Source organism: Rhamphochromis longiceps, linkage group LG10 (assembly GCF_057381845.1).
Source record: "Rhamphochromis longiceps isolate RC_006_pf linkage group LG10, R_longiceps_female_GT1.1, whole genome shotgun sequence".
NCBI lineage: Eukaryota > Metazoa > Chordata > Actinopteri > Cichliformes > Cichlidae > Rhamphochromis > Rhamphochromis longiceps.
Window position 1 is genome coordinate 14,819,888 of NC_140566.1, and position 27,845 is coordinate 14,847,732.

Below are 27,845 nucleotides of genomic sequence, written 5' to 3' on the forward strand. Positions count from 1 at the left end.
AGATGCTTTACAGAGGGTGAAGAAATTGCCGTAATTGTTATTAATTAGTCCAGTTTTCCGCAGTAAAGTTTATGCAGTTGTTTTAACAGGTTGGCTCTGTCATCAAAAGGGGTGCAGGTGGTCCGTGAGCTATATACAAGCCCGATTTGTAGCCGGTGCCAAAAAGTGATTTCAAGTATGTGCCAAAAAAAAAAAAAATGCAGGAATTGAAACTGTTATAAAGGACTTGTTGACCTATAATATGTCAAAAAATATTTCTCATGAATGGAATCCAGTCTTTGGGCCAGAATGAACATTCCTGTCACAAGATCGAAGCTGCAGTCAGTTTTTGACAAAGTGACTTTTATATACTCATTCATAAAATGTCTTTTTCAATGGAGATCTGGCCAAGAGGGCAACAGAAATGGTAACAAATATAACATAAGCATGTTTTATGTGACCAAACAAAGAAGACGGCTGATTACAGTGTAGGTGCAATGAGGAAAACGGATGCAAAACAGGTCATTTTAGATTTTATACATAACAGCTGCACACATCATGTTCACTACAGTCAATTTATCAATTCTTTTTTAATGTAAACATATTAGACATTAAAAACGGTTTAGAATATTTTCACGGAGTTTCAGTATAAAGCTTGATCACCAGGCGGCAGTATTGTGAACCCATCACCTGTGCGACATTTGAAGTTGAAACCACAGGACGGTCGAGCGGAGCTGTAATTACAACCTGACCTCTGTAATTGTGTTTGAGCGGCGGAGGAACTGAGTTAGACAACAACTGGAAGAAATTTGGTAACAACCTGCATGAAGAGCAGCACTCTAGCATGTTAGATAATTGTATGTTGTTTGTTTTTATTAGACTGCACGGTGCATGTTGCTAACGCACACTTTCCCAGCTGAACACGACACTGCAGTTTACTCTCTGGATGTGTAAAATGTGTAACAATGGATCACACCTCAGTGTCTGCAGGAGGCCTCGTTTATTGAGCACGTTTCCTCAGCGGACCGATCAATGGATCTGCTTAAAAGTGCGCTCAGGCTTGACGGCGTTTTAATGTCAGCAAGTCAGGTTTGAGTTATCAGCATCAGCATCACATCACACCAATTTTTCTCTCCCCACCTCACAGAGCCACACCACTCCCCAGGAGGACACAGGAATTTCACACTAATCTAATATCCTCTTCCTGACATCTAGATTTCCTCACCCTGAGTCTGAGTGCTGGCACATTTTTTGTGCTTTATGGGCCAAAAGTTTATTTTGGGCCCTGGTTATTTTTACTCAGATACACAGTTGGATCATTAGAGCTGCCAGTTTGGAGTAGTTTGGGCTTTACTTTAACAAGCTTGAATTTTAAGAGTCATTATTATGCAGAAGGATGAGGAGAGCCCATAATTTGTAATTGTTTCAAACTGCTTGATTATACCAAGCATGCCTCATAAAATGGAATATCCCACTAAGCATAACAACAGATTTCCACATGGTGTCACTGCCGCACTGAGAGTTGTAGGGTTGTTTGGTTTCTTGAAAAAAATCATGCTCCATCACTGCAAACTAAATATTTAAAGATGTATGTTTACCTGGAATTCAAGTGTAGATTGGGTGAGAATTGGATGTAATCCACGATGTTAAACCCGTCTGACACAAGGCTATTTTATAGCTTGAATTGACTTTAACCTTTCTTTTTCGCGCTGACTGTTCCATTGTTAGACGTTGGTGAAATTTGGTGTCACGCTCCGACACTTGCTGCCGATGCTTTCACTGGCTTGTTGTGCTCGTGTCTCTGCATCAAACAGAAAGCAAAGGGAAGCAGGCATCTCCGCAAAAACACCTCCTGACCCCTTATGAGGACACAAAGAGGTATGAATGTTTGCCACAAAAGCTGGTTTCTCTCCTCTCAACTCTGTTTTAATTTTTCTTATCTCCTCAAGACACACTCTACCAACAACGCAGGCCTCTCCTCTCTGCACTCCTCCCCGCCCCTGCCCCCAACCCCAGATCAGAGCCGCTGACCTCGCGACACACGCACACAAACACACACACGCTGCAACATATGGTACGGCCGGGACAAAACTCCACGCAGTAATTAGGGGGATGGTGCCGGACACTTGGCTCTGCTGCGGTGCAGGTTAAGCAGCGTGATACATCATCTCCTCTCGCGAGCACCATGCAAGGGTTTACCCAAATTGACAGGTATGTGCTTTTAAAGACGCTGCAGAGGCTGATGAGAGAGGACGGCCAAAGCTGTGTTGTTATGTATCCTGTGCTCTCATTGTTCTTAAGGAGGTTGATTGTTTGTTGTGGTCTTCCAGCACACTGAGCATGTTTGGGGAGTACGCAGAGGTCCTCTGCAAATAAACACTCTGTCACACACACACACTTGAGCACACACAACTGCCATTTTCACCTTTGCTTCTGAGGTTGTGTGCACTTTATCTCTCTCGTGCAGAAATTTCAGCGCTGGCGGGGGGGAGAGTGACACTTTAAATGAACGTGTTTGATGTCACGAGTGTCGCTTTCCATCAATAAATTAGTCAAAGAGAGGTGGAGAAATCCTGGGAGGCAAAAGTCTTGGTACAACATTGCATCAGCATCGGGTCTGCCACACTGCTGCTCGTGTGTGTGTCACACACCGTTATATACACGAGTGTTTCGGGCATTTGAATCAGCAAGAAAAAATGTTTTTAACCACAGTCATGGCCCAGGGAGGGTTTTTGAATTCCAGCGTAAGAAACGCAGAGCTCTCCGCTTGGACGCCGCTGTCCGTCCGCCACTGCCTCAACCTCTCTCTGACAAGGAGAGGAGGAGGAGGGGGGCCGAGAGAGAGAGAGAGAGGCCGGGCGAAGCTGTGTGTGCACGAGAGAGAGCGAGAGAGGGGAGGAGGAGAAAGAGGGGGTTGGCTTTAGTGTGATGTGAATGGAATAGAATCAGCGCGAGAGGAAGAAAGAGGGAGGAGGACAGCGCAAATCAACCTGCCCCTTGACTTTAACAACAGAATAGAGCCGGCAGACACAGAGATCGGGAAGTGTGCGTGCGTGTGCTGCTGTTTTATTTTATTTTTGGAGAGAGGAAGAGAACATCAGACAGGAGGAACTGAGGGAGGAGGAGGAGAAGGAGCCTCACCGTGGAGATAGATAGCAGAAAAATGCTGTCACGGGGAGAGAAGGGGAGGGAGTCGGCAGAGAGGAACAGGATGAAACAAGGCAGGGTTGAGCAGAACTGAAATGTGGAGGTAAGCCTTTTCTTTCCGTATTAAGATTTTACATTCACACTGCTGCCGCCCCCCCCACCACCACCACCGTCGCTAACACCCACCCTGTGTCCTCGTCCAGAAGAAGATAATGAATTCAGATTGATGGATCTGCACACCCTCTGTGTGCCACATACCTCTGTGTCGGCATGCATATTGCTCTGATAGACAAACCATCCGGCCCACCGACAATGTATGAGAGCAGCAGAGATGTAAAATGATGGGGTTGGCATCATGATATCTTGCAGCTTGTCCTCTGTCTTCCTCTCTGCCCTTTGTGCCATTGCCCCCCCCCCCCCCTTTTTTTTTTATAAATGGATTTTATTCAGCCAGCTAAGGCCTGCTGTATCTACCATTTACACATTGCATTGTAGGTTTGAATCCAGCTCACAACCTTTGTCGCATTTCATCCCGGGCCTGCCCTCCTCCCCCTCCTCCTTCTCCTCCTCCTCCCCGTCTCCCAACACTAACCCCCTCCTCATCATCTATCCTGTGTCTCTCCATTGTGCGATCTGTTAACGAGGCCGGCTCGTCTCAAAAAACAGCGCTGTGACATTGTCGGGGCGGCACTGCGAAACCTTCGCCGTTAAGCGCTCCTGGCCGCGAGGGCAAGGTGGAGGGAGGAAAGAGAGGGAGACAGAGAGACGGGGGGGGGGGGGATTGATGGAGGGACACTCGCGCAGAATGAAAGAGAGTCAGAAAGAAAGAAGATGCAGGAACAAAAAAAATAAAAAGAGGATCAGGATTTGCTCCAGATACATATTTTCAAAGACCGAAAAGCCGTCGGTCTGCAGTGGGCTGGGATTTGTGTGGATAAAGAGGATTGTGCACAGACAATGATGGAATGGAGAAGCACAACCGGGATTGGGGTGTTGTTTTCAAGGTGGCAGAGAAAATGAAAAATGAGGGATGCAGGAGTCAGTCCCCCCCCCCCCCCCCCCCCCCCCCCCCAACCCCCCACCTTCACCACACACACATACCATCCCCATCCTCTCCTTGCCCTCCGCACCACCCTACCCACCGCACTCTCTAATTTAAGATGGGGCTGTGTGTTTATGAGATGCCAGGGTTTCAGGTGCTGGATGGGCTGCTGTAGGGAGAGAAAAGCAGGGATGAAGAGCCGATCGAGAGGGAAGACGAGCAGCAGCAGCAGCTTACATAAGCCAGTGCACTCAAAGGACGGGCCATTTAATTTACATTGAGCTGCCTGGCTGCTCATCCACTGTGGTGTTCACTGTGGTTCACATTGGCTTTTTCTTTTTTTTTTCAAATGATAAAATGCAGTTTGACCTGACTGGATGAAAAGGAAGGATGTGCGATGACCTTAAAGCGTTGTGTCGGTGTTCCCGAACAGGAGGGCGTTATATTTTTCTACAATCTCAACTTTCTTGCTGGACAGTTCAGTAGAGTGAAACCCCAGCCTTGCAGGTATTTATCGCGGCGAACGATTAGGATGTCTGCATGAAGTGCACCGGCATAATGGTGCTCACAGCGTGCAGCCTGCTCATACAACTCAGCTGCAGATGACTTTTTGTTCTGCTGCCATCCACTGCGTCGCACTTACGGCGTATCGAGGCAGCGCAGTCCTCGGTGTGGGCCATGCCCAAAGGATAAGTGAAAAAGGCCCCTGTCTATAAAAAAAAAAGAAATCTGAATGCGTGTGTGTATTTTAGAAGAGCAGTTGCGCGGAAGTAAAATGCCATTTCAGAGGATGGCAGCCCTAATGTAACCGGGATCCTTTGTGTCTCCTCGTGGTCTGTAGTTTGCTTTCTGCTTGGCCAAATAAAGCAAAATAAAGCACCTGCTGCGTTTACTGCCTCCTCTGCAGAAAGTGTGTTTTCTGATGTGAAACTCACTCCTCTGTTGGTAAAGCAGTGGAGCAGTTAGCATCAGTCGCTTTTCATTAAGCAGATCACCACAAATAACAATAAGTCTACCTGCTGCAACTTTGGAGTTAGAGCCTTGTATGTGAGTGAAGGTGGAAGATCTTTTGAGAATTCATTTATTTTTGATACTAGGAAACAGTGCAGATGTTTTTAACCACCCCCCCCCCCCCCCACACACACACACACACACACACACACACACACGCATGCCATAAATTTTCTAGCACTTAAAAAAAAAAGAAAAATGTTACACCATGGCATTACTTTATGATTAATCAGCCCTCACATCTGCTGCAGTTGATTGGCTAATTATCTGACTCAGCTCCATTTCTGTATATGATGACATCCAGAATATGAGCACATTATGGAGTCTATTTTGGCCTGGGCCCACTTGCTAGTCTGCCTTTATGAAGTTTGTATATGTATTACATTGGTTATTTTACACATTTGATATAAATTCTCAAATGCTAAAAGCGACCTTTAACCTGACACTTTGTTCTTGGCCGCCCTCATATATAGAAAATGAAATATCCACAACCAAAAGCATACAGCGAGCAGGCAGCTTTCAGCAGCCCTGACAATGTGTGTGTGTTTTAATGCGGCACCCTATGTGTCCTCTCCCATGAGAGGCTTCCTCAGTGGGACTCATTCTGTATCTGGTTGAGTAGCAGGGGAGCAGAGTCGCGGGAGAGTCTTGAATCGATCGGCCCGTTTTCATTTCCTGAACCAAACAAGAACCAAGAGAGCTGGGCTCTGTACATGCGAGCGTCATGTGGATGCAGAGCTGTCAGCTTCTATTGTTCCTTGTTGGCGACGCCATAAATTTGTCCTGCTCTCCTTCAGCTGCTGTTTATACCAACCGTCTCCTCTGATAACAGAAACAGTATAGCCCATAGTTTCAGGTTTGCTTCATACCGTGTTCCTGCTCAGAATTAAACCACGATGCCTGAAGTGACTCTCTTGTCCACACAGCAAATAGATGACAGTCCTCACCTGACAGCATGAATGCTGCCAAAGTGTTACTTTGAATTCGCTCTGCACTACAAAGCACCCCCGTTTGATCAAAGCGATTTTTATCTGGTTTTGCACTCAGTGAGAATCAGATAAACATATCGCGAGGTTACCGGGCAGATTTTGTCCTGGTCTTACTCAGCATTATGTCACTCCGCTTGTTTTGGAGCCATTTTGCATGGCTACACCCCAGCAGGCTCCCTGTGGGTGCTCAGTTAGGAAGGGCTGTCGGAGGTGGAGACTTCCTCACATCTGATGGCAGGATGCCGGCAGCATTAGCCACAAGGTAGATCCTCTTAGCTCATGCTCTCTGCTGTCACCTGCTTACTGCTGACCGGTGATCTCCTGCAAGATCAGGCCTCTTTGGGGGGGTTTTTTGTCAAGGCTTTTGCCCTTCTCCACCTGTTCAGCTGCACAAATAGAAAGCGGCATAATAAATGTTGGAGAATGACTCATGATTCACAGCGTCAGCTAAAGTAGGACTGCACAATTGAGATATATCAGCATGACAAATATTCAGGGAGAGTTTTACCGTCTCGGGAGTCAATCCTCACGGGCTATTGTCTTTTTGAAAATAAGCATCGAAATACTTAACTATTAAAACGGTTCCCCCCTGTGATTTCTGCTGCACGCACTCGCATGTGCATGGGACAATATTGTTAGATTTTCATAAATTACACGAGGAAAATTTCGAGCACTTTCAAAACCCGTCATAAAACCCATCAGCTTTTTGAGTGTGAAATCAAGGACGAACTGAGAAATTGGCCCTTCGTGTACAAAAAGATGTAACCGCTGGCGGTGAATCACGCTTTAGACCTTTTAAATAAACGATGTTGTAATTGTTCTGATGGGTATCATGTCTTCTGTGTAGAGAGAGGGAAACAGAGCTAGGCATGTCCAACAACGCGCCCCTGATGTAATAGTCCTAAAATATGTGGAAGCTGCTATCTTCATGAGACATATTTATGTAAGCATCTGCTGTTAACACAGCCCACATGAATACAATCCCACTTTTTACTCCGTGTTGTGAAATGCCCCCTTCCAGAAATATATATTCAAGCTCATTGTACCAAATCGCAAAGTACCTCTCTCAGTTATGTCATACATACATTAAACCATTAAGCGGTGCAGTGGCTCCTTCTCATTGTTCTCATTGCTATTACAGGAGAGAAGTGCACTCTGGGGTATTCAGAGCCACTGAAAGCAGACCAGGAGCAACCGTTCATGCTCGTGCCACGTCACTTTCATCGCCGCATTCGATCGATAGAGATCAAAAAAAGCAGAAAACATTTTTAGGCTCTGATAGGAGTTTAAAAATACCCTCATAAGGTTTCTATTTTGGGGATGATACTTGACGTATTAGAGATTGCCTCTGTGTTTGTTTCAGGCTGAAGAGGCTCTTTGGGCTGTCACAAATTTGAGAAGGAAGTTGCATTCTCAACCGTTTCATTTGCATGTTAAAGGCAAATAAAGAAGTAAAGAGCAGTTTGAGCAGGTACCTTAGAGCTCCACATCGTCTCTCTGTGGGGCACAGCAGCGACCACACACAGGAAACTGAGAGATGTGACCTTAGAGGCGCAGAGGAGAGGTTTTTTTTGTGTTTAGCTTCTGCCACATTTCCCCTCATTCTAGGTAAAAAAAAAAATGCAGTAAAAAAAGGAAAGAATTAGGGGAGAAAATACACTCTACATACTTTAGATTTAAGCAGATTCAGTCTGTGGCCCGGTGAATCACCAATCCCCATTACTGCACACTTCCCAGAATGCACAGCGTGCATTTTCATTCACAAGTGGAAAGCCACAGATGTACGGAACATGTTCCCTGTTTTGACTGTACCCTACGCACATAGCATCACATCAAAACCCTTCAGTAAACGCGCTGTTTGCGTCATCGTACTTAACATATTGGTGCATGAGCTACTCTTTGCTTCCCTTTTTTCTATCTAGGTCAGAAAGTGCCGTGACGCTGGTGCAAATAAAACAAGTGCCACCAGGCAGTAGTTTGGCTGCAAAGTGCAGCAAGGTAGCCGCAGTGTTCACATGTGCAAAATAATAGTTTGTCAGCAGGGTTTGGCTTCATATTTTCACACATATGTTGGTCTTCTTTGTAAGTAGCTGCATTAGCATCAGGGCAAAACTTTGCTTTAGAATATTTGCTCTAGAGGTGCTGGTTGAAGGGAATCGAGCTCTGCACTACAGCTGCGACATTTACATATAATGATGCTCATAGCTGTGGATTTCTTACAATATTGAAATGTTTTAGCACAAAAGACAAATCGTATTATCCAGGGGGAAATGGAAACGACAACTTCCTTGTGTGTGTGTTTTTTTTTTTTTCAGTACTTTGGTCGAGCTTGATTTCCGTATCGAAGACGTCGCTACACAAGCAGGGAGAATGGCTTGATGTGAGGCTTTACAGATGCCCGCGCATCTGTGAGAGACATTAGTCTATTTCTCCAAATAATGATAGCAATTTGTGTCCTCTGAGCTCATAATGAGCGTAGATGGAACCAGTGTAGCTTGTAAGCGTGATGGCACCATTTAAACGTGGCCTTTACTGACTCCTGTACCCCGAAGTCATAAGCAACACTTATTTAGAGTGAGTGAGGACGGCATTTGATTCGATTTGCTCCAGTAAACAAAGATGTTGAGCTTAAAACGTGTGATGAATTCAGGGCATCGGCATTGCAGCTATTTTATGTGTCTTTACAGCAGGGACAGTGAGGAAGCAGAGGATGTCGGAGTCTCTTCCTCTGGAAGTAGACAGTGTACAGTTACTCTTCAGCGTGCCTTTAAAGCAATATTGAGCAATCTCGTTTCCTCTGCCTCAGAGCTGGTTGCACAGATGACGGAGGGGTAACAGTGAACCGTTGAGCCTCAATATAATAGATACAGTCATGAAGTTGAGGGTCAGTTCCTTTCTCTGTCACACAAACCCAGGCACACAGAAACGGGGCATTTGCAGGGGGACAGCTGCTCTTCCTGTCTCTGTGTGGACAGCGTGCAACATCTATAAGGACACTGTTTTATAGAGTCAGCAGACGCACACAAAGACACACATGCTCTCAAAGTACCTCTCGCATCTGTGCCTTAAACCTCTCTGCCTTCGTCTCTCTCGTGGTGTGCCACAAGGTGTATTTTCAGATTTACAGGAAGTGGCAGTGCTCTGCCAGCGCGCAGAGTTGATGTCATGGCAAATAACATGTAAAACAATAGCATGAGTTAAGTATCTTTATTTAACTGTGGACAAACAGCACCACAGTTGTGATAGAAAGAAAATTTGTGCATGAGAGTGCGTGAGTTGTGCATTGCGCTGTTTAATGCAAGAGGAAGTTCCTGTAGGTTGTAATACTATAGAAAAGGCTTTTCGGAGCATACTTCCTCTTTGCATTTAGGCGGGCAATTAAAATAATGCAAAATGATCACCAAATGCAGTGATTTGTGAAACTTTCAGATTTGTACTTTGTGCTCTGACAGCCTCTTCTTCCATTTTAGCAGCTTGTTTTTCAGCTTACAAAAAGAAGGCCAAAAAAGAACTGAAACTGGACGAGACACCACTGGAGTCACACGTTAGATGACCTTAACCATACTTGCTTACTGTAAGAGACGAGGCACGTGTACAGAGAGAGAAGTCGGGCGCAGTCTTAGATTTAAAAAATAAAAAAATCATAACAAATAAGCTCCAGTGATTGCTGTGTGTGTGCGTGGATGGACAAGGGAGCAACCAAACAATGAATAATTAACATGGTAAACCCTCGCCCCTTTTTACCCCGTCCTATTAATAATGTAATAGACTCATTTTCTGTCTTTCAGGGAGAACAGCTCTCCTTGAAGTATGAAATCTGTTAAATTGTGTTGAGTGGCCTCTCTATCTATAGAGTTTAGAGGAAATCTGTACCTCCATATATAGTCATAACAAACAGTGCAGTACAGCAGAGCTGATGCAAACACAAACGACACTTCACTCTTTTTACTTATTGGTCATTTTGCAGGGTAGTACATTTAAGTTCTCACTGAACTAAGTACACCCGACAGAACAATAAAGCAAGCAGACAGTCTTGATGTCATAGACTGTAGGTAAAAGATGGATGTAGTGACTATGACCTCATCTACTGATTTCATGAGCCTCAATTTCAGTATTCTGGCTGTGGTCATGTTGGTTTCTTACAGCAATATGTTGAAGAAAGAGTGATGAGCTGAGTTATCAGCTCACGCTAACAGGTTTGTTAAGCATAGGTTCTATGGGCACAACGCACAGACACTTGCACAGCAAGCCATAATATTGTTTTGTTAGCTAAATTAACATTTTTAAAAAAGGCACCACCACTGCAACCAGAGACCCAAGTCATCTCTTGTGCCAGGCAGTGAACTTGTTTGACTTTTATCTTGTCTCCCTCCTCTCACCCCCAGATGGTTGCAGCCCCTCACTGAGCCTTGTTCAGCCAGAGGGGTTTTTTTTCCTGTTAAAAGGGAGGTTTTCCCTCCCACTGTCGCCGTGCTTGCTCATAGGGGCTTGTTTGATTGTTTTCTTTGTTTTTTCTCTATTGTGGGGTTTTAATCATACCCGACCTACGGTGGCCAGCTGGAGACAAAGCGTATACAAACTCAAAAACACAACGGAAGTGCTCCAGGACGCTAGGGGCAGTGTTGAGCTCGATTTGCAAAATAAACAGCAAGTTTGTTGCAAACACATGGACTTGGATACCGGCGGAAAACACCTGCAAGGATAGAACAACCACGCTTTATAAGAAAAGTAATGTGCAAACTGTTGTTTGTTTGATTTGTTTTTAATTACTATGAACGTTTGGTTCATGATGGAGTCAAATCTGACGTTAGCTAACAGTCAGTGTGCTTTGCTCAGAGAGAAGCTCAACACTGCCCCTAGCGTCCTGGAGCACTTCCGTTGTGTTTTGGAGTTTGCACATGCTTCGGAGTTTGCACGTGCTTCGGAGTTTGTTCGTGCTTCGGAGTTTGTGCGTGTTTTGGAGTTTGTACGTGCTTCGGAGTTTGTTCGTGCTTCGGAGTTTGTGCGTGTTTTGGAGTTTGTACGTGCTTTGTCTCTAGGGGCCACCATACCCAACAGTTGATGTGATTTGACGTTATATAAATACAAGCGAACAGAATCAAATTGAATTTATTTCTACTGAAATTTTTAACATTTTAACATGAAAGTCCATTGGAGTTTACTGGCTCGTTAAACCAGCCTTTAGCGTCCAGTTGCAGAACTGCATTTTTCATACTTTGTCACTCATGCTTCAAAATACCAGATGCAGTCATTGCTTTCTTGTTGAGCCGTGACACTTCGATTGTCATGAAGAAAATAACTGCCGACAACAACTCTGACTAACCACTCTCCTGTCAGCATCACCTTGAAGTTCTGCAAAAACATAATAAAAGCAAGACTAAAAACAATTCTTTCATTCCATTAGCGATGATGGATGTGTACTATCAAAGGCAGAACTGCACAGAAATTTTCTGACAGGCTCTGACAGGTCATACTTGTTGGCTTGAGTACCTGTGTCACTGCAAAATATTGCTCACAGTAATGGCAGATGTATTTCTTTTGAGACTCTTCAAAAACCTGCTGTTTTTCTTGTCACCTTGATAGCTATCCTCTTTGTTAAAATCGGCCCATTGAGCACCAGGTGCCAACAGGAATGGAGGCTTATGTGTCTTTGGGGACCAATAGTTGAGACGAGCATTTGCAAAACTGTTTGAATTAAAAAGAAGAATAAAACACATCACAAAAGAACGAGAGTGCATCATCTACTTAGAAGCCTCTGGACTTGGCCCACTTCACTGTTTGCAGTGTGGTAGTGGGTCCATGAGGAAGATTGAGGAAGCCGGAGCAAGTGTTGGGCATTAGAATGTACTCATTTTTTGAATCAAGTCCAGCCACATTAATACACATTTACTCTCTTGAAAGCACTGCAGCTGCTCCGGCTCGATGTCACATATTCGGAGGCAGAGCAGGAATGCAACCTGATCTCAAATGTAGCAGGACTGCGAACGATCAATAATGAGAGTGAGACTGAGCCTGGCTTTAAATTTCCCCAAATCAATCACTGTTAGGAGTTGATTTAGACCTTGTGGTTAAGAATCAGCAAGACAGCTTTTAACTATAAGGATAGACAGTGGTGTTAGAGGAGCTGTCCTGCAAAGCTGGACACTTTCTAATAGCTGCCTGAGTCAAACTGTGTGTGTCACTTTATGGTCACATGTCAAAACAGTGTCTTTTGAAAGACTTGCATGCATCTGTGGCGACAAGTGTGGTGTTTCACAACTTCAGCTTCGTCTTTGAAAGATGCCAAGCACAGAAAGAAGTTGCAGGTCGAAATGACCGCCACAACCTGACGTGATGGAGTTGATAAGCCTGCAGTAACTTTTGCCACTGATCAGATCTAATTGCTGCTAAGCTGTTAAGCTGATTGCTGCAGCTTCACCCAAAGGGAAACCAGATCAAATCTCTATCGTCTTGATCGGGAGGCTATCTTTTTTTTCACGGTCAAACGCTTGCAATGGCTGCGCCATCGGCGGTAATTACGATAAAAGCACATGAGCTGAAGGTTGAGTCACTTTAACAAAGTAAAAAAAAAAAAAAGTGCTCATTCACTCTGCAGTGTGGCAGCCAGTCTCCAATAAGTGTGGTGTACAAACGATGACGACACACATCCTCTCGGAGTTCAAAAGTCACTCGTCTCTTCCTGTTTCACAGGACGTAGACTCGCATGAGCCGGTGCAAAATAAGTCAAGCGGCCGTGACTTCCCCAAAACTGTGCATGTTTAATTTGACTCTCCTCTGACTTCCGCGTGTGTCCTAACGTTGTACACAAGAGGCACATTAACCTTGTCCTGGACTTAACACGGACGTGGTACTCACCTACTGTCATCAGTTAAGCCAGCCAAGCCCAGAGCAGTAATGGTCCTTCAAAGCCCATCTGGTGCACTATGCAAAGACAGATAATACTTAAAGATTTTCACCCTGTCAGGTATGTTTAAAGAATAATTCTCTTTGAAGCATGAATGTCTGATGAAAGTTACAAACTGAAGTATATGTTTCTTCTTTTTCTTAAAAGAAAAAATCAGTTTCTCCCTTTAAATGTTTAACCTTCAGATATGACGAAGAGGTCGAGCCTCAGTGTTTGTGCCTCAGGTTTCCACTTCCCACTTGTAAGATGAGTGATGGACCGGGGCTCGCTTCTTTGTGATGCAAGTGAAGGCCTCAAACTCAGATTGAGATGAACACAGTTAAATGCTCCACTCTTCAGTACAACAGTTTCGCAGCATGAAAATTAGAATCCATACTAGTATGTGCAATAAAGCTCGAATGTGAAAGATAAGTTACGTTTTCAGAAGCTTATTTTATGACAGGAAGTCTGTTCACGTTCCCCTTTCGCTTAAAAGTTTCAGGTTTTAATTTTTGCGACGAAATCAAGAGCCATATATTGTCATGGCTTCTGATGCGGGAAGCATTACTTGGCATTAAAATAAACTGTTTTAGCATGCGTAACACGGAGATCATTACCGTCCAGAGGCCGAGTTCTGAGATGCAGTATTAAACACTGCTGTCTGCATGTATTATTAAGTTTCTCAGGGATGGAGTCTGGCTCTTGCATCATGGGAGTATCTGCAGGAAAAAGCAGGCAGCAGCCTCCCAGTGATCTTAGCAGATGCAATGGAGCTTTAAAAAAAATATTGGAGAGCATGAGGTGCATGCCTGGGTTATACAACTGAATATATAACTAAATAGAAAAACAAAGAAACTGCAATCATTTTTATATATTATTTATATAGGACCAGTTCCAACCAGCAGTTTTGGATGATAGGCAGGAGAATGAAGCTGCTGTTTTCGCTAATTTGGGGTGACAGAGATCACGTGTGGGGAAAAGTCAATTTAAATGGCAACGCAACCAGATCACGAAGGTGTAAATCATGACCAAATCACATTCTGTGCTCTTTATTGATGCCATTTAATTCAAACAGTTGAAGTGGTTTGCGCTAGCCAGCCCAGACAGTTACGGGTCAAGTTTCTGGTAATGTGGTGGTCAAACTGTGGCTTGGAGAGCATCGGGGGAGGTCAAGCATAGTTTCCAGCAACTCCTGCGTCATCTGACGTAGGCTAATCTGTGGATGTAGGCGCGTTTGTGCATATTTGGAGTAGATAGCTGATGTGTCATGCTACATGCTATATCTTGAAAAGAAAGTTGAGCAGCATCTCCACGGACAGCGACTTGCTGTTTAACCTTATTGTGTTAGAATATGAACGACATCATAATGATGGCATCAGCTTTAGCCTTTTTCTAGTAGCAACAGCATTGTTAGGATATTGGATCCTCTAGTGCTAATAGATTTTAAACCAGCGAGATACAGAATCATCACATGCACATGCACATTTACAATCAATGTACAATCAGCTGTACTGAAAGCTTTTGAGAAAAGAGCTTCCCGTTACTGTTTATTGTCTCAAGCCTAATATCCTAAGTTATTTTTTATTGCACCCTCAGTCAGTCCTGCTATTATGAGATGATCCACTTATGGTCATATTAGAGTTTGGTTTAAGCCAGACTGATATTTGCTCATAAAATTGCTCAGCTTGGTAGATCTTGGGAAAACATTAAGCTGGTTTTCAATGATTTGTGCCGTAGCAGTTTATGTGCATGTAGCAACAAAACCCCAAAAACATTAAAAATGCAAATAATGGCTTCCTAAATATATTAAACAGAAACTTGAGGGGGCTGGGACAAAAACACCAGTTCCTCTTTGCTTTGTACTTTTTCACAAGGTATATGACGCACTTCTCTGTCGTGGTAACACACAGGACAGTTTCTCTTCAGTGACTTCAGAGAGAATATGTATTTTTGACACCAGTGTGGCTCTGTTGAAGATCTTGTTGAAGACGTTTTGTGTTCAAAGGTAAGAAAGGGACTGATTTGCTTTCAAACAGGAAAAAGAAGAAGAAAAATCGTGAGATTTTAAAATTGTGTTTTACGGGTTTGGAAAAATTGGGGGGAAAATGTAAACCTAGAAATTATTGGAAAAGTAACGCAGGTCAAGTTGATGAATACCCAGGTAACCGAGTGTGCATATCAGTTAAGAGCTGCTGGAAAAATAATTATATTGATATGTCTGAGGAGACTCACCTGCTCAATTAATGTTGATGCTTTTTGTCCGAACATCAGAACGTCAGACTCCGTTGAAGCTGTTGCTCTGATTGGGATATAACGTCTGGCTTCACGTGGAACACATATAAGGCACGGCTTGAGAAAGACCAGGACCTGGACTCAGGATGGATGAATCATCCGCTGTGTAGTAAAACACTTAGCAAAGAATTTGAGAGGCAGCTAAAAGGGCCAAGCCACAGAAATAATGGCTCTACTCCATCTCCCGTGGTCAGTGCTACCCTTTCACTCAGTGTCAAACCCAAAACACAGCACCCAAAACAGAGACTGTTTTGGGTGCTGTGTCTATAAATTGCAGTTGCAGAGTTACTGTGGCTAATTATTCCTTTGACACATGTGAAGTCACCCCACTGCCTGGTGGTGGCTGAAACCCACAGTGAATCTACTGCTTCTTCAGGATTTAGACTTTGATTAGAGTTAGTTTCAGGCTTGCTTCACTACATACAGAGAGTCTGTCAAATAGACAGATTCATTACCCTTCTGGTATCTGGACTAATCATGGTTCCATGCATAGTCACCCCTAAAGGCTCATTCTGAACTGCTAAACACACCCATCATGCCTAGTAAACACCCGGGGTCAGGACAGTGCTAGCAGGTGACACAACTTTTATTATCTCATTGCAACATGGCCTCTGAAGCTCGTTAATCATTATTTTAATTGACATAAATAAGATTTTTTTTTTTAAATTTAAGATGCACTGTATTGACATGGATTGTGCATTCATGCATGGCCAGTTGTTTTGGCAAATGTATGGAAAAGGCAGGCTTTTTTTTTTTTTTTTGTAAAAGTGTATATCAGCAATGTTTAAAACATTGCTCTTTTGCATGAAAGAAACTCTGTACATTTCCCTCAGATGTAGAAAATACACCCGTGTGAAGATGCGAATCAACCAAATCGGCCAAGTTCGGTGCCATTTTTTTTAAAGCTGCTTCCAGTTCAGTTCTGTCTGATTATGATAGCAAAACGTTGCAAAAGCAGAACACAGATGTCTGCTTATGATCAGTTTCAGGTACTCCAGGACAATGGGAACCTATGAGGAACTACAGTAATCATTTGGAGAAGCACCTATAAATATCCTAAAGATGAGCTTTGGGAACGCCCATTTAATATTTCTGGTTTCATGTAAAAAAAAAATATGAGAACTAATTTGTGGTAAATGAGCTGTGACATGTATTTGGTACAGAGGTGCACCGCATATGTGTAAAGTAAGTTATTGTAATCCTAATAATCATTTAACAGCAATTTAACAAGGTCACCACTGCGCGCGTGTGTTCGTATTTATGGCAGATGTTAAGCAGCTGGCGCACTGTGGAAAACAGTCACACATTGTGATGTGTTTGCAGATTGAGTGCTACCGTAATATTTTGTAATGTTGTTAGATTTTGTCAAAGCTGGAGCATCGAGACAAATTGTCGGATGCACAGATGTGTTTTGTTGCGGTGCAAACTGTCGCTTTTGTAATCCCGCGGCCATCACTCTGATACACGTCTATGTATGCGACACCTACTGTATATAATGTCTGTTACTAACTTTCATTCTTAAAAACTGAGAAATATGAATCCCATCAGTCACAAATATGTTTTGATTTTATGAAAGGAAGTCGCAGCATGACAGCGTCCACCTTGTTTTCCTCGTAAATAAATAAATTAAATAAATAAAAAAAATTTTTTATTTATATAGCTTTCTAGACAGAATCAGAAAGTGCTGCACATAAGATAACAAATAATAAAAGGGTAAAACAGACGATATAAAACAGGCAGAAATTGAACCAAAAACAGTTTTAAAAAGGTGAGTTTTGAGTTGTTTTTTAAAAACAACCACCACCGAGTTCTTAATGTATGAGGGAGAGAGTTCCACAGTCTCGGGGCCACAGTGGCAAAAGCTCTGTCACCCTTAGTTCTCATCGTGGTCTGTTTTAGAGCAAGTAAGCCCTGATCAGATGACGTCAGGGACCTGCTGGGGACATAGGGCTGTAGCAGATCGTAGATGTAGGGAGGTGCCAATCCATGCAAGGCTCTAAATGTCAAGACCAGGATCTTAAAATGTACTCAATTCAACAGGAAGCCAGTGTAGCTGAAATAGCAATGGTGTCACATGTGAATACTTGGAGGTTGTCTTGTTCTTATAGTTTACCATACATTATGAACATGAGCGTCACCAGTCGCGGGCTTGTTTGACAAAAGTGGAGCTATTTCGGTAAACAGGGTTGTTCTAAAGCTTCGGTGGACTACATGCCACATAGAGAGGGTGGCACCAGGCAGGTTGCTATGGAAACAAGGACTGATTCATGGTTTGAGGTCCCGAGAAGCTCAGGAACATGTGAATTTTTACAAAGGGCCGACTGATAAGTGTCCAAGTTCAACCAGCACTGTGTGTTGGTGGAGAGAAGGAGTGCTTCTGGTGGACCTCAGGCATTCAGATTGTTGTTGGAACAACATGAAAGCAATCTGCGATTTTTTTTAAATCTTTTTTTTCCAAAAACAACCTGCTGCCAATAATCTACACCCCCACTCTGAGACGGTGGAGAGAATTGATTGCTCACACTTTTTCAAAGCATTGTGAAGCATGCAGATGACGCTGCATGTAATGATTGCAGATAGGCATAGACGCAGATCATTTGTGCACACATAGGTGTTGAACATCTGAAAGTTTCCAGGAGGGAACATGAGCAGGTTTTTAATGTCAGAAGCTGCAGCACTCCACACACACAGAGGCAAGCAAAGCGGTTAACTGGTGCTCATTGTCAGATCAGGAGTCTCGCATGAAAGAGAGGAGTATGGGAGCTTACTGGGGGCCTAATTAAAACAATACTATAATACTAAAATACAGTGCAAGCAATATCCACCTTTCACAATTTCAAAACAGAAAGTAAAATAGCATTTAACAGTTCATTTACATAGATTGAATAAGCTCTGCGGTAGATGAAATTCAAATGGAGCAAAAAACCCCTTATGTAATGCAGCTACACTAAAACATCAGCAGGCGCATTTGATGTCAGTGTTTTTAAGTTCAAAATTAAAACACGAGGACAGCTCGTGGCTGTTGTTTTCCAAAGGAACAGTGCACTCAACAGAGAACGATATTGAGTGAACAGCACTTGTGAAAATTCAGGAATTGCATTTTAATTTTTCAGTATTAGATTAAGATCGTCGCGTTAATTAAGTCCGCTCTGGGCTTCCACGGGAAACCCCGACTTAATCAGAGGTGCTAAAAATGAGAAGACTTTTGCCCCTAATTCAGTACTTCACCGTGCTTTCTCTTTCCCATTCCAGGCATGCAAAATAAGCGTCTTCACTCGAGTTCAGACAGATATGAAAGTAATATTATATTTACACATAGTTACACATATTACTCATTCACACAGCGTATCTGTAACACTGTTACAGATAGTAGCCAGCCGTAAGGATAAACATTTACGTACACGCAGAGCCTCGAGGTACCACGAAGAATGCTGAGGTCACGTCCTTGGCTTGTTTCTACAAAGTTTGGGGATTAAATAACCTGAGGAGAAATTTACACTTAGAGTGTTTACAGATGGTGATTGCTTTTAGGTTGGATTAGAAACTTGAGGATATTCCAACTAAATATACTTAAGTTAATGCTGAAAACACAGCATGTTTGTCTGAAGTAGTCATCGAGAGGTGTGCACACAACGCAGATTCAATTTTTATCAGTAAGAAATCACAAAACAGCTTCTGAAAATCTATGGCAGCTTGTATTATTAGTGTATTATTAGTTTATAACACAGTTCAGATCAATGATAACATGTCTATAAAAGCATATTGTCAGAATAATGGAAAAATAGGCACTGAAGGCAATGTTGAATGTGTTCCAATGAATGCTTTGTTAGAATAAACAATAATAGAGAAGTCTAATAATCATTGTTTCCCCTTTTTCAAATCTAGACACAATCTCCTTTAGAGAGAACTTCCTGCTCACAGTGCTCATATCGATGATATAAGCTGACCTTCACGTTCATTAGCATATCTTGACACGCGAGCAAATGAACAAATAAATTTGATCCTTATTCAACGTTTGCTTTTTTTTAAAATGCATTTTTAGCGCCAACGTTTAAACTGCACGTTGATATTTTCTCTTTGGGTGAAAAAAATCAAGCGAACGTGAGCAGCAGCAAGGAGGGGAAACCAAGATTTCTTGTGACTTCCTCACTATTTGGCATATTTTTGTGTTGTGTGTGTTTGTGTGTACTTGTATTGTGCATGTTGTGGGGACCTAAAATAGTTTACACAATCACGCTGTGGGGACTCGACCCCTTTTTCGGGGACAAAATAAAAACCTCTAGGGGGGCCGGGGTTAATGCAAGTAGCGGTTGGCGTTAGAGTTGGGAGAAGGAAATGAATGTAAGTCAGTGTGATGTGAATGTGTGTGCGCTCTGCACCGCTGCACCTGCTCTTTAGGCTGCAAGCTCGATAGAGGAGATGGGTGCTTTAAAAAAAACTAGACAGGAAGAAGCTTCGTACCTTATTGAGAGCGACAAAAAGGTTTCAGCTTGAGTTGATTGACGTCAGTTTGGTCCAAAACAGGGTGCGAGCAACAAACGATGACACAAACAGGCTGATCTGTACCTAGGACAGAATCCACTTTGACGGTAAGTCGGCTTTGTTGAAACAAAAAAAAGATGAATTCTTTTAGGGCTTAAAAACAGGGAAGCACTCTGCTTCATTGTCGTTTTCTCAAACCCTCTTGACTTTCAATGACTCTCAAAATAGTGAAAGTAATATCTGTCGCAAAACACGGCATTTGCAGTTATTTAAAATGCTTTTTGTTGTCCATACTGACGTATTTGTTTGAATACTGGCGCGGGAGTGAACTACAAAACTGTTTGGTGGTGTGCGAATGCACAGTGTCGGGGTGGAGGGGAGGTAAGAGACACGGCGTACACTTATTTCGCTTGTATGCTGGCACATTGTCAGTAAGCCAGGAAGGACCCTCCCCTGTGTTAATACTGTCTATTGTGAGCGTGTGCGGGGTGGATGTGGTGAGTATTAAGTTTGCTATGGAACTATTTAGGGAAACTTTGGAACGGAAAGTGTCTAAAGGAAAGAATAATAATGAGGGAAAACAGAAAACAGAGGTACAAGGCATTACTCAACAATAAAACACACGTCAGACCTGCTTACTGCCTTATTGTTGCAATTCAGTACTTGTTTATCAAATCTTTTTCTGGTGAACTGCTACGGGCTGAATATAAAGCTGTTGATTGAGATTATATCAGTGTGGGTAAAATGTGACGATGGGGTCCAAACTTATATTTTTCTTCCTCTTCTTTTCTGTACAGGTTGCCGGTGGATAAGACCGAAAGAGAGGCCGCAGGCACTGAAAGCGTGCACACGGAAGGACGCTGTGTTGATACATAAGGAGCCTCTCTTAATCAGAGGACACAGAGTCAGGCTCCAGTGATGATCCTCACATCCTTTACAGGAAGGAGCACCCCGCAACTGGAGTACCACCTAAACACACATCTGCACACCTGGATGGACCGCTGCAGAAAACAGGAGCACTTTTTCGCGTGTCCTCATCTTCCACACTTGGGAACGTATTGACAGAGTGCAGTGTCTCACACAGCATCTGTGAGAGCCTGAGAGTGGAGAAGAAGGTCAGCCTTCGTAAGTGGTGTGAATGAGGACTGAGTTTGCTGCTTTCGCTCAGTGTTCCCATTTCACACCAGCGCCATAGAGACCGGGACAACAATTTAACTGGGAGGGTGGGGTTAGCGGGAAGCCCTGGAGCAGAGTGGAGAAAATACCGCTGGACTGGAGTTGGTTTGTCAGGTGGACACCATGCAGTCAGACGACCTCTTCATTCGCAAGTTTCGCCGTCAGAATCAGCGGCCGCCTATCGCAGCAGTCAACTTTGACCCCAAGAGGGAAACGGGTGTAGTGGAGTGGCCGCCAAGAAGGGACGGCGATGGGGCCGAAGCGGACAGCCTCACCCCGAGCCGCGCCGGGTTGACCCTGCGGTCCATGGGCCGGGGGCACATCATGCAGAGAAGTAACAGCGATGTCACACTTGGGGACTTGGACTCCTCTGGGAAGGCGGGGGGGAAAACAGCGCGAGCGGTTGGTGAGAAGGTGGATGCTGGGGTTCAGGGAGACACAGGTGTGCTGTTACACAGGGAGTACGGCAGCCTGTCATCACTCGAGAGACAGACTCAAGCCCAGGAGCCAAGAGCAGACGACCAGGGACCCCTGAGTCCAAGTGCCCTCCGCTTCAAAGACCCTTTCCTGCTTTTAGGGCTGCAGGGACACCCTCCAGAACCCGATGGATACTTTCGAGGTGTTTGCACGGTGGATGGCCCAAAACCCATTAAGCCACCAAAGCCTGAAGGTCTTAGCAAAAAGTCTAAACCCACGACCTCTCAGGTCCCTCAACCAGTTCCATATGACAACATCGGGGGCGGAGCCTGGGTGAGGAGCTTTGCTCACTATGACGTGCAGAGCATCCTGTTTGACCTAACCGAGGTAGCCACAAACAGAGACAGCATTGGACGGAAAAAGAATATCACCTCAGGGGCTTCAGCTGCCTCCCAGCCCCGTCCCCTCTCCCTGTCCACCCCATCCTCCCCTGCGCAGGGCGGGGGTGGTAGCACAGGGAACGCAGAAGACAACGAACAGTCAATGATGCTAGATGAAGGTGATGGCAACGATAACGAGCTCCTCCTCAGCTGCCCCCACTTCCGCAACGAGACTGGAGGAGAGGAGCAGGCGGGCCTGGGTCGATCCCAGGGAAGGAAGGGACTCTGGTCTAGCCTTCGCATCCCCAACGATGCAGTTTCGGTCCTGGAAGAGCCCAGAGAGAGCAATGTGCAGCAGCAGGGCAAGAGCAACTACTTCATAGAGCATGCTGATCTGGGAGCTCATTACTATCGCAAGTATTTCTACATGAAAGGTACGTGGCACAGTGTCAAAGGATTACGATCAATTACTTTTCAGCTGTTCCCTGTTAAGTCTAACACTCACCAAGATTTAGGAATTTTCCCGTTCTTTATAGGCCATGTGAAATTCATTCAGTCACTTTTTTATGCTTTTTATTTTAATTTAGCCTTTCCTTGTGAGTGTTTATTTATATGAGTGTTTACTGTGTGTGTTGTGAGTAATAAAGGGTCAAGAGCCTTCAGTTTCCCTTCAGTGCTGTAGGTAGGAGTAATTGCACCTGAGTCACTTTATTTTCAGCAACTGTTGAGTTCGCCATCATATTGCCTTGATATGAAGAGGTAGAGTCTTCTGCTTAGAGAGGTGGTTTAAAGTAAATATTAGTCACTTTGAGATTGTTTTTTTAATAGATGAAATAGATGAAAATTAAAACGCAAAATAGAGTTATGGTTTTGAACCTCTTTCTTTTACATTTTACATTATGTTGCCATTTTTGGTCCTCCATATAAATCCCCCTCACCTCCCCTCTGTTATAATTTTTGTACAGGTTCTTATAAGCCTTATAGGTGCTCTGATAGTTGTTTGACCCACTGTGGGTCTTCCGGTCTCGTTCCTCTCAGTATTTATTTGTCTGTCCTGCCGTCGCAGAACATCAGAATTTTTTTGGAATTGACGAACGCCTCGGGCCGGTGGCCATCAGCTTCCGTCGAGAGGAGAAAGAAGGATCCAGCGGCGCTCAGAACAACTGTAGAATCATATTTCGCACCACAGAGGTAAAAGCAGCGCGCTTCTCCTGTCCTGTGTGTAAAATTGATTCGACCGGATGTGTTGAGTGTGAATCCCGTCCGCAGATGAAGACTCTGCGAGGTTCCATTCTGGAGGAGTCGGTGCCCTCTGCGGCTCGACACACGACCCCCAGAGGCTTGACTCCCAAGAGGCTGTTGGAGTTCATCATGCCTGAGCTGAACCAGCACTGCCTTCGCTTGGCCTCAAACTCCCCCAAGGTGCGGGACACCCTGCTCAAACTGGATGAACAGGGGGTGAGTAACGCGACACCGGTGATACTGAAGACTGCTGCATGTATCGGGCAGAAAACTGTAAATTGTGTCAAACGGCATCAGATAGGGTTTGTGTATTTTTCTCCACTTTATGTTAAAAGCCTACAACTGCTGTCCAAGAGGTCATTTAACCCAGTTATTACATTTGCTTCTATTCCATTAGAACTGGAGCTGTAAGCTAATTGTTTTCAAGTTGATTATGTGCTGCAGAAAGAGTAAAAAGCAAAAAGCTCTCACTTTATTGTTTTTCTCCTGTATTGTTTGACTTGGAGCCTTTGCTTTTTCTTCTGTATTTATCGCAAATATTATTGACTGAGTAAGATTCATTCAAATTTCAATTTGTTTTTAATTAACACTTCATATTTTGTCGTGATTAAAAATTTTAACATTTGTTTGTCACGCATCCTGAGCCCAAAACATTTAGTGTCCCAATTTGTTTGAAAAACACTCAAAAGAAACAAATTATGAGATTTAAATAATGAAATCAAAAGGTACTAATAAATATAAAAATGCACCAAACATTTAATTAGTGAGATGCAAAATATTTTTTGCTGATTACCCAACATTGAAGTCGTTTTTTTAAAACCCATATTTCTTTATTTCTATTGACTTTTTTGACATTGCAGAACCTGCCAAATGCTGAAGCTCCTTCATTATCCTGTAGGTGCTCTCTAGCCCACATCTGAAGTTATATATTCAATTTAATTCAATTTAATGTTATTTTATTTACATGTTGCCAAATCACAACAACACTTGTCCCCTCACGATGCTTTATACTGTAAGGGATAAGCATCGGCGTAACTTTGTGGGGGGTCTAAAATAAATAAATAAATCTGTGTAAATTCCACGATGACTAAACATGCAACTATTTTGCTGGTAATACCTGAAATAAATAAAGAAAATCAATAGCCTATTTATGCAAGATAATTCATAATATTACGCCCCTGGGTATAAAGCTCTACAACAGTAGAGATAAAAAAAAAAAACACATTTAGACGAACCTCTATAACCAAATATTTTAGTGACAGTGGGAAGGAAAACTTCCAGTACATCAGGATAGCCATTAGCTGCGACCAGTTGGAGGTGATGGGAGGAAGAAAGGACAAAAGACGTGCTGTGGAAGAGCGAGTTTAATAAAAACTAATGATTAAAGGCAGAGTGGCGTATAGACACAAAGTGATCTGGGTGGAAAGTGTAAAACTGCAAGAAATGACCAGTTAAAAAAGTCTTGGGAGCTGTGATGAGTTTGATTATGTTTACATTCAGTAATACCCAACTCCCTTGCCTTTTCCTGTAAAGTAAAATATCAAATAAAGGCTAGAAATGAGAGTTCTCACTCTAACTCTGTATATTTTTCAGTGCTCAATAACTTTTGTGCCTCTCTATCTTCCAGCTGAATTTTCAGCGAAAGGTTGGGATAATGTACTGCCGGGCCGGGCAGAGCTCAGAGGAAGACATGTACAACAACGAGAGCTCCGGGCCGGCATTTGAGAAGTTTCTGGATCTGCTCGGGGAACGGGTGCGACTGAAGGGCTGGGAAAAATACCGAGCTCAGCTGGACAACAAGAGTGAGCTACAGACACTTCATTTACACCCACATCTATTGGCTACATCTCACCTTGTCGCAGTACGATTATCCGAAGGGCATCAGTGCACCACAGAAAGCCGAAGATAACTCCTATCTAGCCACATGTAATCTGAGTAATGCCTGCAAAATAGCATAGTCACTGCTGATTATCTCTGAGCTGTTTTCCCTTGAGTGAGCAGCGGAGAACAGCGAACGGGACACATTTCATCCCGGCTGTGACAGCCTGAGTTTAGTGTTTCCTTCAGAGACGTTGACTGATTCTGCTAAATCTCTACCTGTCTGTCTCTTTCTCTGCGTACCTGTGCAGCCGACTCAACTGGGACACATTCGCTCTACACGCGCTACCAGGACTACGAGATTATGTTTCATGTGTCCACCATGCTGCCCTACACAGCCAACAACACACAGCAGGTAACAGCAGCCACAACCTAACAGGCCCGTGACACATGGTTTCCTTTTCCTGCTCTTTGTGTATCACAACACAATTCCACAGAATTGCAGTCTTCCTTCAGCCTTTGTTCAGTATTCTTCAAAAGACCGAATGAGCCACGATTTTCATTACGTAGCTCTCTGCGTACCGTCGTGCTTTAGTAAAAGCTGCAGAAAAAGCCTCTGCGCTCCACAACAAGCATGACATAAAAATCCTGCCCCCCAGTGTTCACTCCCACCATGAAGGTATTCACTGCTGCCTCGCAGGCCGTCTTCTGTTCATCCGGCTGTCGTGTTTTAACGTGCCGTCTAGGGTTTAAGCCTGTTTGATGTCATTTGCAAAGAAACTGGACATTGCATGTTAATATAGATTAAAGATTTTACATGGCAGTGATGGGGCACTGCATTGCCTCTTTAATCTGCAGCCTCTGCAGCAGCAGCAGCGGTTTAGGCTCCGGTAGCTTCGGTGCAATAATCTACAGCCAAGCCTGCGTTTATATCTTGGGTTTTTGTAATCTATTTTTATATGTTTGTCTATGAAGAAAAGCGATTTAAATCACAACAAATCTCCCAAAGTATGATTAATGAAGTTCAGATGAAAAGACGCAGGAGTATTTACAACTTATTTAGTTTATTTATTCTAATAAACATGATTAATTGTCATTGTTTTGTTCACGTTTAATGCGTCATGTACAGAGCATTAAAACGGAAGAAATCATGAGTAAATGGGCCGATTGGTAAAACACGATCGTTGTTATGATGAACTCGCTTATTTCATTTGTAGGCCTGTCTTGAAGCATTATCTGTCTGCTCTTCCCTTAAATGTTTTTGTTTGGTAGGTAACTGTTCTCAGGTTTAATTAGCTGCAATGGCCTCTGGTTTAATTAATGTCTGTGTTTCTGTTTGGTCTCATCAGTTGCTGCGGAAGCGCCACATCGGTAACGACATTGTGACGATCGTGTTTCAGGAGCCGGGCGCTATGCCCTTTACTCCGAAGTCCATCCGCTCCCATTTCCAGCACGTCTTCATCATCGTGCAAGTTCACGAGCCCTGCACCGAGAACACCTACTACAGGTCTGACTCCATCATTCTCAGGGGTTTAACAAGAATTTGTACATTTTTTTAGCAGCTAAAATTAAAAAAGCACTTAGGAAAAGGAAATCAGGGATTTGGGTTCTTTGTGTGAGAAGTGGCAGATTTAAGTAAGCTATAAGGATTTTTAGTCGATCTAAAAAAAAATTTTTAAAAACTGCGGGTGTTAGAGTCACATCCTGGTATTTGCGTGTGCTCTGTCGCAACAACACTCCAAAACAAAACAAGACATAGATTGAATGTTCCTGCTGCACCCTCTCCTCACTCCTCATTTCTCTTCCTCTCAGGGTGGCTGTGACACGCTCTAAAGACATCCCATTATTCGGGCCTCTGTTCCCCAAAGGTGCCCGATTCCCTCGCTCGGCCGCCTTTAGAGACTTCCTCCTGGCGAAGGCGGTCAACGCTGAAAATGCTGCAGAGAAGTCAGAGAAGTTCCGCTCCATGGCCACCCGCACGCGTCAGGAATACCTGAAGGACCTGGCGGAAAACTACGTGACCACCACGCCCATAGACTCCTCCACTAAGTTCCCCCTGCTCTCCCTGGGCGGAAAGCGCAAAGACAAGATGAAGGGCGCCAAAGGGGCCGAGCTGCACAGCAATGGGGCCCTTGTGTGGGCGGTGATGGTGAACAGCATAGATGAATGGGAAGCCGGAGAGCACAAGCTCCCCTGTTTGCTCGCCGTGTCGACCGAGTCGGTGGTGCTCATCGAGAGGTACTCGCGCAAGGTGGTGTTCAACTGCTCCTGTCGCGATGTCATTGGCTGGAAGGCGGTGACAGAGCCCAAAGACGGGGGGCCCTGCTTAGATATCTTCTACGAGCGCGGGGAGTCGGTGTCGATCAGCATGATGGAGAACCAGGCAGAAGACATACGAGAGGTGGTGCAGAGGCTTGAGGTGGGTGACTGTGAACCAAATCGAAATTTCTGCGTGACTATTTTACGTCTTTTTCATTCCTTCACCCGAATCTGCTCTTCTGCAGCTGGTTACACGGGGCTGCGAGGCGCTGGAGGTCACACCCCTGCGCGACGGAGTGGGGCAGCCCGGCTTCCTGATGAACGAGGAGGGCTTTGTGACGGAGCTGCAGCGGTTTTGCTACGCTGAGAGCGGAGGCCTGCAGCTGTGGGCTCGCGTGGTGAGGCTCTGCGGGCACTCGCTGGTTCACCTGAGCCTCGACGAGAGGACCAGGCTGCTCCGCACCGCCCACAAGATCCACATCACCGTCATCCCACCGGACGAGAACGGCAAGCCTCGCAGGTGGGGACGAGAAGGGAGTCGTGGGTATTGAACAGGGCTTGTGGGACAGGTCAGATCGGAACAACACAAGAGCTACTCGCCTCTCACTCTTTAGTGGGTTACAGCCTGCAGTCAGTGTCACACCAGCTGACTAGAAGCAAGTCAATCCCTTTAATGATCTTTAATCACACTGTCACATGCTGCACTGCTGCTACCACCACCTTTCCAT

At 44.1% G+C, this 27,845-nt stretch overlaps 1 protein-coding gene across 3 annotated transcripts in view; it reads left to right on the top strand.

The window, feature by feature from the left end:
* The first annotated feature begins 2,040 nt into the window (after positions 1 to 2,040).
* Positions 2,041 to 27,845, top strand: part of sipa1 (signal-induced proliferation-associated 1) — a 37,224-nt gene continuing 11,419 nt past the window's right edge. Inside the window, exons 1-9 of one of the 3 annotated variants that reach the window (XM_085420400.1) lie at positions 2,041 to 2,190; positions 20,623 to 22,232; positions 22,865 to 22,989; positions 23,068 to 23,256; positions 24,668 to 24,842; positions 25,170 to 25,273; positions 26,208 to 26,365; positions 26,671 to 27,277; positions 27,363 to 27,637. In XM_085420400.1, the coding sequence (XP_085276526.1) occupies positions 21,125 to 22,232; positions 22,865 to 22,989; positions 23,068 to 23,256; positions 24,668 to 24,842; positions 25,170 to 25,273; positions 26,208 to 26,365; positions 26,671 to 27,277; positions 27,363 to 27,637 (2,741 nt within the window). In that variant the 5' untranslated portion in view covers positions 2,041 to 2,190; positions 20,623 to 21,124. Of the gene's footprint in view, positions 2,191 to 2,920; positions 3,230 to 19,531; positions 19,933 to 20,622; positions 22,233 to 22,864; positions 22,990 to 23,067; positions 23,257 to 24,667; positions 24,843 to 25,169; positions 25,274 to 26,207; positions 26,366 to 26,670; positions 27,278 to 27,362; positions 27,638 to 27,845 lie in introns of those variants that run through there. The other 2 variants (XM_085420397.1, XM_085420398.1) reach the window with 2 other exon arrangements.